The sequence below is a fragment of the Corylus avellana genome, chromosome 5, assembly GCF_965113065.1.
Source record: "Corylus avellana chromosome 5, dhCorAvel1.hap1.2, whole genome shotgun sequence".
NCBI lineage: Eukaryota > Viridiplantae > Streptophyta > Magnoliopsida > Fagales > Betulaceae > Corylus > Corylus avellana.
Genome location: NC_142494.1, coordinates 10,636,707 through 10,653,255, shown reverse-complemented (window position 1 = coordinate 10,653,255; position 16,549 = coordinate 10,636,707). Strand labels below are relative to the sequence as shown.

General features: G+C 37.5%; 1 protein-coding gene across 1 annotated transcript; it reads right to left on the bottom strand.

Moving 5' to 3' along the window:
* Positions 1-14,140: 14,140 nt before the first annotated feature.
* Positions 14,141-14,587, bottom strand: LOC148585759 (uncharacterized). Its single transcript, XM_088516737.1, has one exon. It carries the CDS (start codon positions 14,585-14,587, stop codon positions 14,141-14,143), a length of 447 nt encoding a protein of 148 aa, XP_088372863.1.
* Positions 14,588-16,549: the final 1,962 nt, after the last annotated feature.

The following is a 16,549-nucleotide window of genomic DNA, read 5'->3' as shown; positions in this document are numbered from 1 at the left end:
GATTGTATAGAGGGATTTGGGCCCAAAATCAATATGTGCAAAGGAGTGGGAGGGGGGGACAGCCAAGGAGGCCCACTCTGCCACGGGGTTGGGCTTTGGATCTAAGGAGCAGGAGGAGATCCACGGTTCGCAACAGATTTTTTCTCCTATAAGAGGAGGTCAGGGACTTGCGCTAGCAACTTGGAAATGGAAGACAAGGGCAAACCTGGTGGTAACCCACAGCGTAGGGAAGGTAGAGCAGAGTGGCAAAAGCAAGAAGAGGATGGAGACAAAGAGTAAGGAGGATTACGACACAAGCAAGGTGGACCGAAGAAGAAAAATTCATGCAAGGGAAGAATATGAGAAGCAGAATGGCAAGGAGAATGGCATTACAGGATCGAGAATGGCCGGGCTTGCTGAGCAAACCAGCCCACCGCCATGAATCTAATTTGTTGGAACTGTCGGGGGCTTGAGAACCTCCTGACAGTGAGAGACTTCACCGTATGGTGAAAGATAAGTGTCCCAAGCTAGTCTTTCTCATGGAGACTAAGTTGAGCTTTAATAAAATGGAGGGAATAAAACAAAAGATGGGTTTTAGAAATTGTTTTATAAAACAAAAAATGGCATAATGGAAGAGAGGGACATGACTTCACAAGAGAACGTCTGGACCGAGTAATGGTGAATAAAGAATGTTGTGAAATTCATCCTGATACCGAGATCAACATAGAAGCTGCCCTTAGCTCAGACCATAACACCTTGCATGTGCTGATGCAAAACCAAAGACGTGGGGGGCGTGGAAAGAAAGGCTTCTGTTATGAGGCCACTTGGGGTGTGAAGGAGGAATGTAAGCAGATTGTCAAAAAAGTGTGGAGAGAAAAGGTATATAGAGCTGACAAATGGAAGGCCCCTTATGTGAAGATGACATTGTGCAAAAACCAGTGGATGAAGTGGCAAGTAACCCACGACAAAACAGTGGAGTAGGCCATCCAAAAGAAGACCCGCCAGCTGGCATCTTTGCAGGAATGGGTTGAGGATACGGACCTGCAACAGCTCCGTGGAGTGCAACAGGAACTCCATACTCTATTGGAAGAGGAGAACCTAAGGTGGAAGCAACGTGCTAAAGAAAATTGGTTTAAATATGGGGACCAGAATACAAAATTCTTCCATGCTTGCCAACAAGAAAAGAAAATCCCACCAGATGAATGCTATCCACGATGCACAAGGGGGGCTGTGGGAGGATCAGGTAGGAGTGGAAGGAGCTTTTGTACACTACTGTCAACAGCTTTTTACTAGTAGTGCTACGAGGGACATGACGAGCTGCCTAAGAGCAGTGAAGAAAAAAGTATCTCCAGAGATGAATACTACACTATTAAGAGAATTTACTATAGCAGAGGTTAGTTTGGCTTTGCACCAGATGCCGCCTCTCAAAGCACCGGGCTTGGATGAGTTCTCGGTAGATTTCTACCAAAAAAATTGGCAAGTGGTAGGGGAAGAGGTTAGTAGGGTTGTAATCAATTCTCTAAATTCTCTCTAAGTTTTGTTTTTTTGAATAAAGAGGTGAATTTTACATATATAGCACTTATACCAAAGATCAAAAACCCTATGTGTGTCACTGAATTCCGACCTATAAGTCTTTGCAAATTGACTGATGGTTGTGCTATCACATATCATTTCACTTAATCAAAGCACTTTTATTTTAGTCAAATTGATAACGAATAGCATCCATGCTGCTTATGAGACTTTGCACACCATGCATTCTCATATGTGGGGTAAGGAGGGTATTATAGCAATAAAACTGGATATGAGTAAGGTTTGTGATAGGGTGGAATGAAGATTTTTGGAGGCTGTAATGAAAAAATTAGGTTTTGATGATCGTTGGGTGAGGTTAATTATGATGTGTGTACAAACGGCTAACTATGCTATGATGGTTAATGGAAATCTAGTGGGGCAGATTACACCAACCTATGGAATATGCCAAGGAGACCCAATTTCACCTTATCTTTTTCTCATGTGTATAGAAGCTCTCAGCTCCCTTCTAGCTCAAGCAGATCAAAGAGGAGTTCTGACGGGTGTCCTGACATCCAAAATGAGACCCTGGCTAAACCACCTCTTCTTTGTGATGTACAAATTTAATTGTACTCGCAAGCGCATGAGTCGTGTGCAATAAAGTGTGTGTACAAGTGCGAGGTCGAATCCACAGGGAGTCATGTTTGGAAAAATTAATTTTTTAATTTAAACCAATTTTATCTTAACCTAGTTCCAAATTTCGTATTTTTATTGTGCAAAAACATAAACTGAACTAAATGATTTGAAAACAACTAATAGAAGAGTACTAAGGTTATCCGAATCCTCCTCGCCAAATCAAACAACATATTCTTGCATTTTATGCATACAATAGACAACCAAAAAGTTTATACATTGTTCAAAAGTCATAAACACGAATATTCAATCATTCGATGAATCCATCCGTTAAAAAAATCACAACGAATATTTAATTGAAGTCAAATCATCCACTGTATCCGTAGATCACAATGGATATTAGTCTCAATCCAATCATTCGATGTACCACCAGACGAAACACAATGAATATAAAATTTAGCCTGAATAAATGGACAACATCAATCAAATGAAATTAATCAAATAATTGAATTAACTTTGAACAACAATTTAATTAAAAATCACATTGTATACATAAAACAACAAGAACATAAATGTTTATCAATGACGAGGCTTCATCTTCAACCTTAGTTGAAGGTTTTAGCCTCTCATGATAACAAAAATCATAACAAAATGAATTGACATCATGAAAAAAACGTAAAACTTACAATCGAATTGGAGTTCAAAGCTCCAAAAACCTAGAAAACACAAATTTTGACAAAGTACGGCGCCCTCGGCGCATCTCCGTGCGTTTACAATGGAAAAGAATGATATTTATAAGCTAATTTTAGGGTTTCAGGGCTGCCAGGTCGGCCGAGTGTGCTTGATCGCACTCTCGATGCGCTCGATCGCACTCGTGCAACATGTCTCCTATGACGCAGGGCGCGAGTGCACTCAATCGCACTAAAAGTGCACTGGAGCACACTTCTAGTCAGAATTAGCCTACTCTTGTGAACTATGATTTTGTAGATCTTTGAGTTAGCTTTCCAATGACACCAAGATCGCTTCAATCTGAGGTATACAACTCCAGATATGGCCTTTTTTGTGGGACTCGTTCGGTGCGAATGATCGCTCGATCCCAATTTGTTACCAATGCTCCCTGAAGTGTCTTAAGCCCTAGAATTAATGGAATGAGTTACAAATTTTACCTTAAAGCCGTATTTTTCTCTTAACAACCTGCAAATCACTAAAACACTAAAACTAACCAAAACATCAGAACATAATAAACTTAAAGGCTTAGCAAATGCAAATTAAGGGATCCAAATATGCAATATTTGGCACTCATCACTTTGCAGATGACAACTTGCTTTTCTGCAAAGCTAACAGGAGTCGTTGGTTGAGAATGACAAAGTTACTAAAGAAGTATGAAATGGCATCCAGGCAAAGGCTAAATAGGGAGAAAACTTCATTTTTCTTCAGCCGTAATACCCTAGTAGAGGTAAGGAGGGAAATATTGCAATTGTCAGGTCTTCCGGCTCAGTACAGATATTAAAAATACTTGGGGTTATCTACTTTGGTGGGGAAGTCTAGATCCATGGCTTTTTAAGGCACCAAAGATAGAGTTTGGAAGTGTCTCTAGGAATGAAAATTGAAGTTTCTTTCTCAAGTTGGAAAGGAGATTTTGTTGAAAGTTGTGATTCAAGCAATCCCGATGTATCGCATGAGTGTCTTCTAGCTTCCCAAGGTTTGTGTGTGAAGATAAATGCTTTGATGTAGAAATTTTGGTGGGGTCATCAATCTAACGAATCTAGGATACATTGGATGAGTTGGAATGGGATGGGCCTCCCAAAGGCAAAGGGTGGTATGGGGTTTCGAGACCTGGTTAGTTTCAATAAGGCTTTGTTAGCAAAGAAAAGTTGGAGGCTTCTTCACTCACTGGGCAGTCTTCTAGCAAGAATCATGAAGGAAAAATATTATCCCCAAACTATGATATTAGATACTAAGTTGGGTTCTAAGCCATCCTTTACTTGGCGTTGCATCCATGGAGCAGGTGATACATTGAAAGGGAGACTTATGTGGAGGATTGGAAGTTGTACAAAAGCAAGAATATGGGGGAAGAAATGGCTACCTAGACCATCAACATTCATGATCTCTTCCCCACCCCAGATGTTAAGCCCTAATGCTAGGGTAGAAGAACTAACTGATTTGGATAGGAGCTTCTTGCAAACCTTTTTACGAAGGAGGAAGTGGAGGCAATCAACACTCTCCCTCTTAGTAGAACCAATCAAGATGATGTGCTCATATGGAGGGGAACATCTAATAGATTGTTTTGGGTAAGGAGTGCCTACCATGTAGCCATGGAGATTGAAAGAAGCAAGCAGCCAGAATGCTCCTCATGCATAAGAGATAGTGGGGGGGGGGGGGGGGGGGTGGGGGGAAGATATGGAAATTATCTACCCCAAATGTCGAAAAAAAATTTATGTGGCGTGCTTGCCACAACCTGTTGCCTACGAAGGTTAATTTGCGGCATTCGACAAGCCTTCTGGTTGGATAGGAATAGGGGTGGTGGTCAAGGATTCAAATGGGACAGTGGTAGCAGCAAGAAGTCTAACCAAATATGGTATTGTAGAATCACTTGCAGGTGAATTGTTGGCAGTGTGTACTATAGCTCAAGTGTGCCAAGAATTGGAGGGCAGGCCATATATTTTGAAGGAGATGCACTCCATGCAGTGATGGTAATGAATTTGGAGGGGCAAAATTGGAGTCGTAATGGGCATCTTGTAGCGGACATGAAGCAGCTATTGCTTTCCTTTCCCCAATGGAGGTGTTGTCATATGCCTCGAACTGTTAACAATGCAGCTCCTATTATGGTGAAGGTGGCTAGCCACCAAGCTATTGACTATACATGGAGAGAAATCATACCTGACTATATCCGTGATGTAATTTTGATGGAGCAAATTGCTCTATCTATGGATTGATTCAATATAAGTTACAACTTTTTCTCAAAAAAAAAAAAGATATGATATCAAAGCATTCAAAAAAATTTATGTAATTCATCTTTAATTTCAATTAAAGATTCTACATTATGGATTTCATTTATTAAAGGAAATTTCTAACCCACATGAGATGATAAATGTTAAAATATTAATTAAATGATTTAATACATATTTTTTTAATTTATTTAAAAATTTGAAAATGATAATTTAATAAATAGAAATGCTTTTGTCTTTTGCTATCGAGCTCCCTGTTTTTTGTCCTTAAATAGATGCACGTATTAGTTGGCTCGGATGGCCAAAATCCCCCCAACTCACGGATCTAGGAATTTTTATGTGGGTTAGAGATTTCCTTGATAACAGCACCATCACAACATGCCAAATCAATGTGTCCAAAACATGAGAAATCACTATTTTTTCCATATAAAAAGGCCATGAACCCTGGGGAAGCTCATTTGCTCGACTACTAAGCAACCTAGAGAGAGAGAGAGAGAGAGAGAGAGAGAACCATTTGTAAGGTTCCTTATGACTAAATAGGAGAAAATATACACCCTCTTAAGGTATAATCTGAAACCCTAACCTCTATTTTTGTTTATTTATATGTTGTTTAGTTGGTTTGATGTGTATATCAAGTTGGATTTTGAGATGGCTTTAAAGAAAGGTTGAAACTTTATAATTTGCTTATGATTTTGTGACTTGATAATGTATAATTAGGTATGAAGGAGTACTTTAACACACTCACACAAAGCTAAGTGGGTGAAAAATGTAACATCTTTTAAGGGATTTGTGTTAAAGATTAACCTTTAAGACCTAAATGTATTCTAGGTCATTAAAATGACTACCTTTAGGACCTTAGGACACTTTAGTATGAGTGGTGTTGTGCCGAATACTATCTAAATTAATAGATAATATTTAGTACGTTTTACTCGCAAGTGCACAAGATCAAACGATAGTATAGTGTAGCAAGTACGAGATCGATCCCACGAGGATTGTTGATTTTATTTTGAAATTAATAAAAATATGAAGTTGTCACTAAATTGATATTGTGAAGAAGAAATAAAAAGATATAAAGATAAATGAAAAGGTAGGGCTTTGATATTCACCACTAATCATTTTTAAATAATATACCAATATGCTAATGATCCAATCATATTATGAATACTTAATGTTTGCCAACCTAAGGGTATGGGTGTCTACTCCTTAAGCTATTGATTTCCCTAAGCAATGAATTAGGCATAGTGTCTACTCTAATTTTTTTCTTTCTTAAAGGATTTAGCATGGGTGTCTACTAAGTTGTTTTTTAAGAAAGCATAAATTTGTAGAAATCGACAAACACATAAGGCTTAGGGCATGGGTGTCTACTCCCGGTTCCCCATGTTGATTAGCCCAAGAACCCAGTGTGGATTTCTTTTGTTACTCTTATTAAACCCAGGACTCAATCATCCAAATTGATTCAATTAACTAATCCATACCACATGCATATAATGGCCAATCACATACATATGAGGAATTCAAGAAAACAAGAATTAATTAAGTTAAGCAACACAATATGATTATTACAAAGGTGCCAGTATTGAAATATTAAATACGCATAATTGGGGCTTCAATCTAGCCCTCCTTAAGAGTTAGTTACACATAATTAAAATAAAACTAAAAAGAAAAGGGAAAGAAAGAACCGAAAATCACTCCTAGAAGTAGCCTCCAATTCCTCTCCCCAAAGTTGTCTTCTTCAAATTGTGTATTGAATTGTGAGGCTTAGAGGTCTATTTATAGGACTTAGGAGAGTCCTAGAAGCCCTAGTAATCTTAGGAAATTCGGAGATTTAAGTCTTAGTCCAATTGGATAAAGAAAACCTAAGTCTAAATCGGAATAGGATTCGTCTAGAATTGCGTTCCTATCTTGCGGGGTGATTTTGGCATATCCGAATTAGGAAAATGCTATTTCACAATAATTTGTAGAATTTTGAGTTAGCTTTCCAACGCTGCTTGAATCACCTCAATAGAATATTTGAACTGAAAGTTATGGTCAAAATACCGAGACATATGCAGAATCCAAATTTGAATCCAATCCGATTTTGGCTCCAATTTGAGAAATTTTGATTTAATCATTTCATTTATTTGACTAAACTTAACCACATCATATTATGATTGGTTAAGCTTAATCATATCTTCTAGGTCTTCCCAATTTGCCCTTTAAGCTTGGAACTTTTCCGGAAACACTTTCTTTTCTTCCAAAAACCTATAAACCAAAAAAAATACAAAAATGAAATAAAATAGCACAAACTAACAAAACTAAGGAATTAACAAATATAAGTTAAGGGCTAAAATATGAATATTTTGGCACTTATCAAGTGGTTATTGGTAAATTTAAGCGCATGGACATGAAAATGGCTCAAAATGGATTTTGGGCACTAAGTGATCAATTAGCCACTACCAGAGATCTGTCACCCTCTGACAATGATCGATCCTTACAACCCCAAAAAAAAAAACATATTGTAGGGTTATAAGCATAACTAGGATTTGCTTTTTTAGAAGACTGGCTAATAATAAAGTATAGATTTGCATAAACAAGGAGCTTGCCTTTTCGAAAAGTCTAATTTTTTATTTTTGCATATAAGGTATGTAATCGCCCATGAGAATGCCAAAATAATTTATCTTGAGCATGAGTAATTTCACCTATAAGTTGTGCAGTTTTACATACATGTTCTCTTGAAAATATGTCATGAACGCTAATATTATACCTAATGTCCTACGAGACGTCCAAACATCATCGTAAGTGGGTTATGGGTACGGATAGGCCACATAGAAAATGGTTATAGACTGTGGTATAATTATTATTATATTGTATACTTATTTTTCTTTTACTTTTTTTTTTTTCTAATTGAATGAGGAAAATGGTTACATGTGATGATCTTTCTCACTCCTGGTCCGAATAGAAGAGAGAATGGCATATCCTAAAGAAAATCTTCCAAAAGGGTGTAACCCTCAAGCTCAAGACTACTACAACCCGTAGAAGCTACCAACCAAGCAATAAGTAAAGCAGCCAAGGTTTCACCTTGGAGAGCATCAAAGCTATGCACTTCATGGCTGCTAAAACGATGTTCCCTTCATCACCATCAATACCAGCAATAGCAAAAGTGCCACAAACCGCCACATCGAAATTCCCTTTAATACAGCCTAATCATGGAGGAGTCCAAATAGAAGGCAGTGAAGAAGCCTGCCAATCAATGAGATGCCAAACCATGGAGCTATATATTTGCTTGATTACATTGGCTGGCACATGCTATAGGTCTTCATGAATAAGTTTATTGCTGGACATCCAAATAAAGTCCAAAGTGAGAGCTGCAAAAAGTTGAAAAGACCTTAGACTTAGGAATAGCCAACAACTCAATAGTATTTAGAATATCTAAAATCCAATCTGAAATGGGCCTGGTAGAGAACACAACAATGCTTAATAGCTAGGAGGAGCACCTACATAGAATGATAGCCCGAACTCCAATAAAAATTGGGTAAAAAGCATAGTTAGGATGCATTCTAGAGACCTAGGATCGAGCACACCAGCAGAAGGGCTTGAGCGCGCCTGTGCTCAATGCCCTAGCACATGGGCTCGAGCGCCCCATCAGCTAAGCTCGAGTGCACCTATGCTCGAGCGCACCCCTCCTTGGGCTTGAGCGCACACGGCCTTCCAGAACACGGCAGAAGCACAATTCCAACTTGGAAAAGGTTTCAGTCTACCACTAGGACTAGGAGACTGACTACGGTTTTTTAAGGGTTTCTAGGGTTTTTAGGGTTTACCTGCTCCCCATAAATAGGTCTCTAACCATTGAAGAAAGACACACTGCTAGCTTATAGCAAAATTTAGAAATAACTTCTTGGAGGCTTGAAGAGAAGAAGATCATGGCAGGAGGCCATCCTAGTAGAGTCATGAACGACTCAAACCCTCATGGGGTATTGATGTAACCCTATCTAACCAAAATGGTTTGATTATATCTTAATTTAGAGATTTTTTGCTTATGCATATTGGTTGTATAATCTAGAGGATTGCTACTATTTGATAATGTTCTTAATCTTAAAATGCAATTGTTCTTAATTTCAAAACTCAATATTGGTGAAATTTTTCTCGTCTTATAAAGCTTTTTTTTACCTTTATTGAACTTAAATCATTCTTGTTTTCTATGATTATGAGGATGCTGATTATACAACGGTTTTAATTGACATATGATCAAGAGGGTTAGATAGGTCATGCCTAGGGAAGACGGATCGTACTACACCCTAACTTAGTTGTAATTTAGGTAGACGGTTCGTACCAACCGAAGATGGGTTATGCTTGTCCCTTGATTGTATGTAGCCTATTAAGGAATTAGATAATCCATATATAGGGAAGACGGATCGTACCGCATCTTAGTGATTAGGTGGACAGTCCGTGTCAACTAAAGATGGATTATATTTATTTCTTAATAATGATATTTTTTTGTTTATTTTTATATGCATAGAATGAATTTCTCTGATTAAATATAATTAACCATTGATGTGCGTATAACGGTGAAATCAATACCCTACTCCCTCTCTATTATATTTTAATTCTCTATTACGTTTATTTTATGCACCTTAGTTTCAACCAAAATCAACAACTCTTTTCTTAAGTTACTTTTAATCTTGAAAAACTTGATAACAATTTCCATACAGTCATTGAGGTTCGACACCTTCAATATAGCCCTATCTTATAAGGATTCGTCCTATTGCGAGTGGTATTTTATTATTGATATATTTTTGCTTTAAAAAGACCACATCGATAAAAAAAAAAAAATTCCAATATTAGCTCAAGAAGGCAAGAGTGTAATGCCCCATGGAAATCAATTAACGGGTAATTGACTCCATGGTTCATCTTCGAGTCTACATCCCTCACGGGAGAAGACTCAGGAATCTTAATCTCTCCTAAACGAGAGAATACATCGGAATGCTTTAAACTACAGGAATAGAAGCAATAACTAAATACCACAAGTATAATCACTAGAGTAGAGATAAGGCATCATATTATAAAGAGATCTCCCGAATGTACTGGTCGAAGACTAATCATCAAAATATACATATTACAGACCCAAAAGATAATTGTCTGGCAATAAGATAAAGATCAATGCATAATCTTAAGTAGTTCAAGCATGATTACTATCTCTATCATCTCTGCCTGGATAGCCCCTCCATCGTCTCACATAGACTTCAGCCAAATAGGGACCATGTCCTAAAAAATGAACTGAATTAGGTCCTGCGCACTCACCATGATCTAGTCTGAAAGCATCCTCCTTCACGCTAGCTAAACCGTGTAATTTATACATAATGGGAGGGAAAAATAAAAAGGGGCAAGTCCAAGGACTTAGTGAGAGATAATGCACACAATACCCATGCCATTTTAATGATGAAATCTATTGGTAAAGAATGCAACATTTTAGGTATGACAGTTATCCATGAATGCGATATAGATATAGTACATGCTTATAATCATGAGAATCAGTGATAGTTCAACAATATGGTCTACCCGAGATATTACCCCTTCTCAACAGGGTTGGCACTGTCCCGAAGGACCTGTAATACAATGCCAATGCCCCGACTATTGTATGTTACTGTCCATAATACTAGCAACCTGACCGAGTCCGACCTCGGGTGGCCCACGGTACTAATGATGTATGTCCTGTAGTGACTGCCCATTAAGGCTATGCTGGTTATGAAACAATCATTAGATCCAAGGCCCATATAACAACAGACACATTTGACCATAAAGTTAATATGTATAGTAAGCTCATGGCCGTTATCCCACACGTACCAGTGTACCATGTCATACGATGCAATTAAACTTGTTCGTATTTTACATGCATGCTTTTACAAATCTCAATGTCATTATCTTGTTAGGTAGCACATTTTCACAAATGATAAAGTTCATGGTGTAGCAAAGTGTATATCGTGAGAGTTGTAAATATGTATGTCTTGGTACACAAAATAGTCGTACAATGCGAAAAATAAATGGTGAGCATTATGTGAGTTAAAACTCACCTGGGTCAAAGAAGTTCTCTGAGTATTCTTCCAAACGATCCGGGTTCTCCAAATTTATGGAAAACCTCCCATTAATCCTAAGTTCAACTAAAACAAACCTAAGACTCAGAAACATGGGCAGCAGAACGTCGGGCCAAGATGACGTTCTTTGGAACGTCTCTGGTTGAATGCTCATCCTCTAGGGCGAGCACTTGGCCAGTGAGGTTCAGGTAGAACTTCATTTGGGCCAACATGCTCCCAAGCCTTTTTCAACAGGTCCTTAAACTACAAAAATGGTTTCTAACATCTCCTAACCACAATAACATCTCCAAGTAACAAGATTAAGCTTAAACGGAAAGGAAAACTTAATACGAGATTAAAGCTTAAAACTCCAAGATATTAACAACTAAGCTATTGTAAAGCAAGAAGCTAACATAATAACCTAACAAAACACAAATGAGGTGCAGTGGTTACCTCAACAAAGCAAGGTCTCTAAGAACACCTCCTTCTTCTCCAAAAACATTTACAACCTCACACACACTCAAGAATCAAACTAACAGAGTTTCTCCGAGGTTTTGGAGGCTAAAATGGAGGTTTAAAGGCGTAAGGGGGGTGGGTTTAAATAGGGGAAAAAACTGAGGGCGCTACAGAAAATTCCTGAAAAGGTGTGAGCGCTCGTATACTACAGTGTCGAGTGCTCGTATACTGTTTATCTAGGAGTTTTCGATTTGCAGATGGCATGCACGGGGAAAAACCAATGGTCAACAAAAAGTCAACGAGCGCTCATCCTTGTCCCCACACGAGCGCTCGTGTACGATTGCCAGGCAAGCGCTCATCTGGTCCTCCACACGAGCGATCGTCTACTGTAGCTTCAAAACTAAAAAATTCTAAAAATGCCCCTCCAAGTGTCACTAGTGACCCAAAGTCCAATTAACTCCTTAATTTAGCTGTCTTAAGCCTAATTAATTATTTGGGTCACTACAAAGAGATTCCAAGCAATCTTCCAAATGAGATGCTTTAGCCTAGCATGAAGTTAAAGGTTCTAAAGAGCATGCCAAGTTGCCACAGAGAAAGGAGAAACTCTCCCAGAATAAATAAGTACGACATCATGAATAGAGTTAATAGAAAAAAGCCTATAGGGAGAAGGAGCCCAAATCCACTTGTCAGGGGTGCTAATTTGAGGGAAATGAATGCTAAGAATGCTTTGGACTGTGGAAAGCTCAAGGAGATCAAAAAAGAGCTGAAAATTCCAAGATCTTTCCCTAGGGAGAAATAAATCAGCCAAAGAAAAATCAAGAAAATCTTGCAAGTTCACATTTGGAAAAGGCTTATAGTTTGGCAAAGAAGGAATCCAAAGAAAGGACCGAATGTCAACATTCGCCCCACTAGATATAGAAATACAACTCCCTTCATAACAACCTTTCTATTCTTCAACAACCCTTTTCCAAATCCAAGAAGATAAAGGATTAGAAGGAGCATTCAAGAAAGACATACCATTTTTTCAGATATTTACCCCTTAAAGCTTCCACCTAAAGAAGTGGCTGGTTGGTAGTTGTTGAGTGCCAAATTATTCATATATTAGCCCTTAAACTTATATGTGTTAATTCCTTAGTATTGTTAGTTTATACCATTTTATTCCTTTTCTGTATTTTCTATGTCTTTGTAGGCCTTTGGAAGAAAAGAAAAAAAACCAGGAAGTATTGAGCTTAAATAGCAAATTTGTGAAAAGCTGGAGGCTCTGGTAGTGTGATCGAGCGCACTACAAGCAAAAGGACCAGACAAGTGTAGCCTTGCGCTCGTGCGCACACAAGGAGACTTGATCGTAGACGTGCGATCGAGCGCACACGGGCTGCGATCGATCGAGAACAGTGAGCTGTGGCCAGAATGCCCTTTCCTTCCATATTTGGGTATTCCAAGTCCCACTTGTAATAGGACTAAACCCTACGGATTTTCTAGGTTTACTAGTGTAACAAAGACTTCTAGAGGTCTATAAATAGACCTCTTAGCTTCTAGGAAAAAGTGTGGAGAAAGAGGTACAAGCTCTGGAAAGGAACTAAAGGCTAGATCAAGAGGAGTTCGGGTTTTTCTTCTCTTCCACCTTTTATTTTGTTATGTAGTTTATATTTTCATTGGGGATAGATTGAAGCCCTAATCATGTCTTTTTAAAATTTCAATATTGGCGCCTTTGTTACAATTATATTTTGGTGTATTTAACTTGATTAATTCATGTTATCTTGAATTCCTCATATGTGTTCACTTGATCAACATATATATGTGGTATGGACTAGTTAATTAAATCAATTTTGGATTACTGAGTCCTGAGTTTAATAAGAGTAACAAAAGAAATCCACCCCGGATTCTTGGGTTAATCAACATGGGGAACTGGGAGTAGACACCCATCCCCTATGCCTCATGTTTTTGTCAATTTTCACAGATTTATGCTTTCTTAAAGAACAACTTAGTATACATCCATGCTAAATCCTTTAAGAAAGAAAATAATTAGAGTAGACACTCATGCCTAATTCATTGCTTAAGGAGATCAATAGCTCAAAGAGTAGACACTCATGCCCTTAGGTTGGCAAACATTAAATATACCGGTATGATTGGCGCATTGACATATTGTTATTTTTATTAGTCTGATTAGTGGTGGATATCAAAACCCTAATCTCTTTAGTTTTAGTTTATTTTTTATTTTATTTCTTTATTTTAAATTCAATCGTGACAATTGAATTTTATTTGTTTAATTAAATAGGAAATTACTTCTAAACGTAATTTACAAATTCTCGTGGGAATGATCTCGTATTTGCCTGCTATACTATCGTTTGATCTTGCGTACTTGCGAGTAAAACGTACCAATTGAATTTAGGTGAGTATTTGGCACAACAGTAGTCATCTTCCAGCCAATTCTAGCCAGCAAAGAGTTGTTAAAAAAACTCCATAGACCAGATCCTCAATCGCCCATCTCCCTCCCACCAATGCCTTGGGCTGACAAATGCTCTCCCGAGAGAGAAAGGAGAGATTATGCCTTTGATCTTGAAGGAAACCCCACTAAAACTTCCTCAAACTTGCATTAATATCCGAGCAAAGAGACTTGGGCAAGACAAAAAGAGACAAAATATAGGTAGGAAAAGATTTAGCCACTACTTTTACTAGAGTTGTTCTGCCAACCAGTAATCCTTGCAAAAATCCTATCCTTGAGCTCTGTTTTGTATCTTTCTTCCGTCGATGCATAAAGAGGTGGATGCCAAGATATTTAGTTGTGGCCGGAATCTGAGCTAAATTCAGGATGTTATTAACAACAGCCTTAGAAGCTGGTTTGCAGTTCTTACTAAAATGTACTGCAGATTTGGCAATGTTACTGTGTTGACTAGACCAAGAGGAGTAAGTGGAGAGGTAGTTGAGTATCACATTAGCTTCACTAGCATTGGCACGAGAAAAAATCATCACATCATCAGCAAATAAAAGGTGTGAGATGGGAGGGCTCGAACTAGCCATCTTTATACCATGAAGAAGAGCCAAATTTTATTCTCTCAAAGTCAACCTAGAAAGGATCTCAGATCCTAAAAAAATTTACCAAAAGGGGCCCCATCAAAAAGAATAGAGAATGAAGAGGTTGTGATGCATTGCCTTATCTATTGAATCCAATTGGGATGGAAACCAAGCAATGTAAGAATCTCCAGGAGAAGTTCTCATACCATATAGTCAAAAGCTTTCTCCATGTCAAACTTCAAAGCCATGAACCCTCCATTACCCTTCTTATGTTTCATGGATTATATTGTATTATTCATCAACATGATTTTATGTCTTAAAACTGCATGATTTTTTCTCGGGATTATGCCTTGAACTGCCTCCTAAATGTATTGTATTCCATACTAGCATAATTACTCTGATAATTGTTATCAAGCATAATTTGTGTAAAACCTCATGCTAAGCCAAGCCTTAATGATATTTTGATGACACTCCCTCTAAAAATGTCATCAAAATATTTCTACGTTATGATGTTTTAGACAAATTATGGCTTAGCATGAGGTTTTAGACAAATATGGCTTAGCATGAGGTTTTACTAGCATAAGTACAAGTATCGAAATTTATCGAGCATACTTGTTCATCTTTCTACGTTATTTGTGACTAAATCGGGCTGTGTGGGTTAGGTTTTGTTAGTGATTTATTTATTAAGTTGTGGACTTATATATTTACTTTTCTACTTGTAAAACATTGTTGTTTTATAAACTAGCAGGTAATAGTTCCCTGAGAGTGAAGGCTCGATGATTTGGAGTCGTTGTGCAGAGTCTTATAGAGATAGAATTATGTGTTTTCTTACTGTTGAATTTCTGAAAGTATAGTATTTCAAATGTTAATGTATTCTAGAGGCTTTGGTTTGTATTGCTGATAAAAGAAAAAAGGATACCAAGGTAAATAGCTTTTTAGCTCAGATCAGTAGTACATTTCCACTGCATTTATTCTGATATTTAGTAATACAAGTGGCATTTCAAGTTAATTAATTTGTGGGTGCTACGAGTGGTACTCAGAGGTAATTTTTAGCCAATTAATTTCAAGGGTGCTATACTTACCACCATATTAATCCTAATGTAAAACAAACTCAAAAATCCTAACCACAATTGATTGAAACGGAAAGAGACTCATATTACAATTGACAGACGACTTCTACTACAAACAACTTGTACTTCTCTAATCTACTCAAAGAGAATATAGGCAGAAAGATGAACTTCTAATCCTAAGCACCATAGGAATAATGTAACATTACATCTCAAAGAAAAAGGCTTTTCCTTTTGGTTTGAAGAAAGAGTTTGAAAAGGATTCGCAAAGTTCTCTTCTATACATCTCAAAGAAAAGGCTTTAATTTTCCTTTTGGTTTGAAGAAAGAGTTTGAAAAGGATTCGCAAAGTTCTCTTCTATACATCTCAAAGAAAAGGCTTTAATTTTCCTTTTGGTTTGAAGAAAGAGTTTGAAAGGATTCTCAAATTGCTCTTCTACATAGTTTGGGCAATGAAGAAAGAAAAATAAAATGATGATGCAGCATGCAATGACTACGTAGTAGGGTGTGAAGATGAGCAAAAGACAAAAGACAATAATCTTGGGGAAGTTACCAGTCCTTAATAAGTATATATGTAGGACCTTTAAATACATTTTGTTTTGTTTTTTTGTTTTTTCTTTGTGAATCTTTAAATACATTTTGATTTTTTCATCTTCTAAAAGGTTGAAATTATCAATAATGTACCGAATGGAGATGAGGCCACGTACCTGGCCAATTAGTTGAGACAAGTCATAGATATGCATGGAAAATTTTGAGTATTGAAGTCATAGGATACATGGATACATTAATTTTGGGAATGGTTCAGAGACTTTGAGAGAGATTAAAGTCAATTTTAGGTGAATACGTGACTTTACTCTCAACTTATAAATAAATAACGTTAAATGGTAACTGGTAAACTCATA

Excerpts from the sequence above, each read along its gene's own strand:
- LOC148585759 (XM_088516737.1), bottom strand. The coding sequence starts at position 14,587 with ATGGCTAGTTCGAGCCCTCCCATCTCACACCTTTTATTTGCTGATGAT.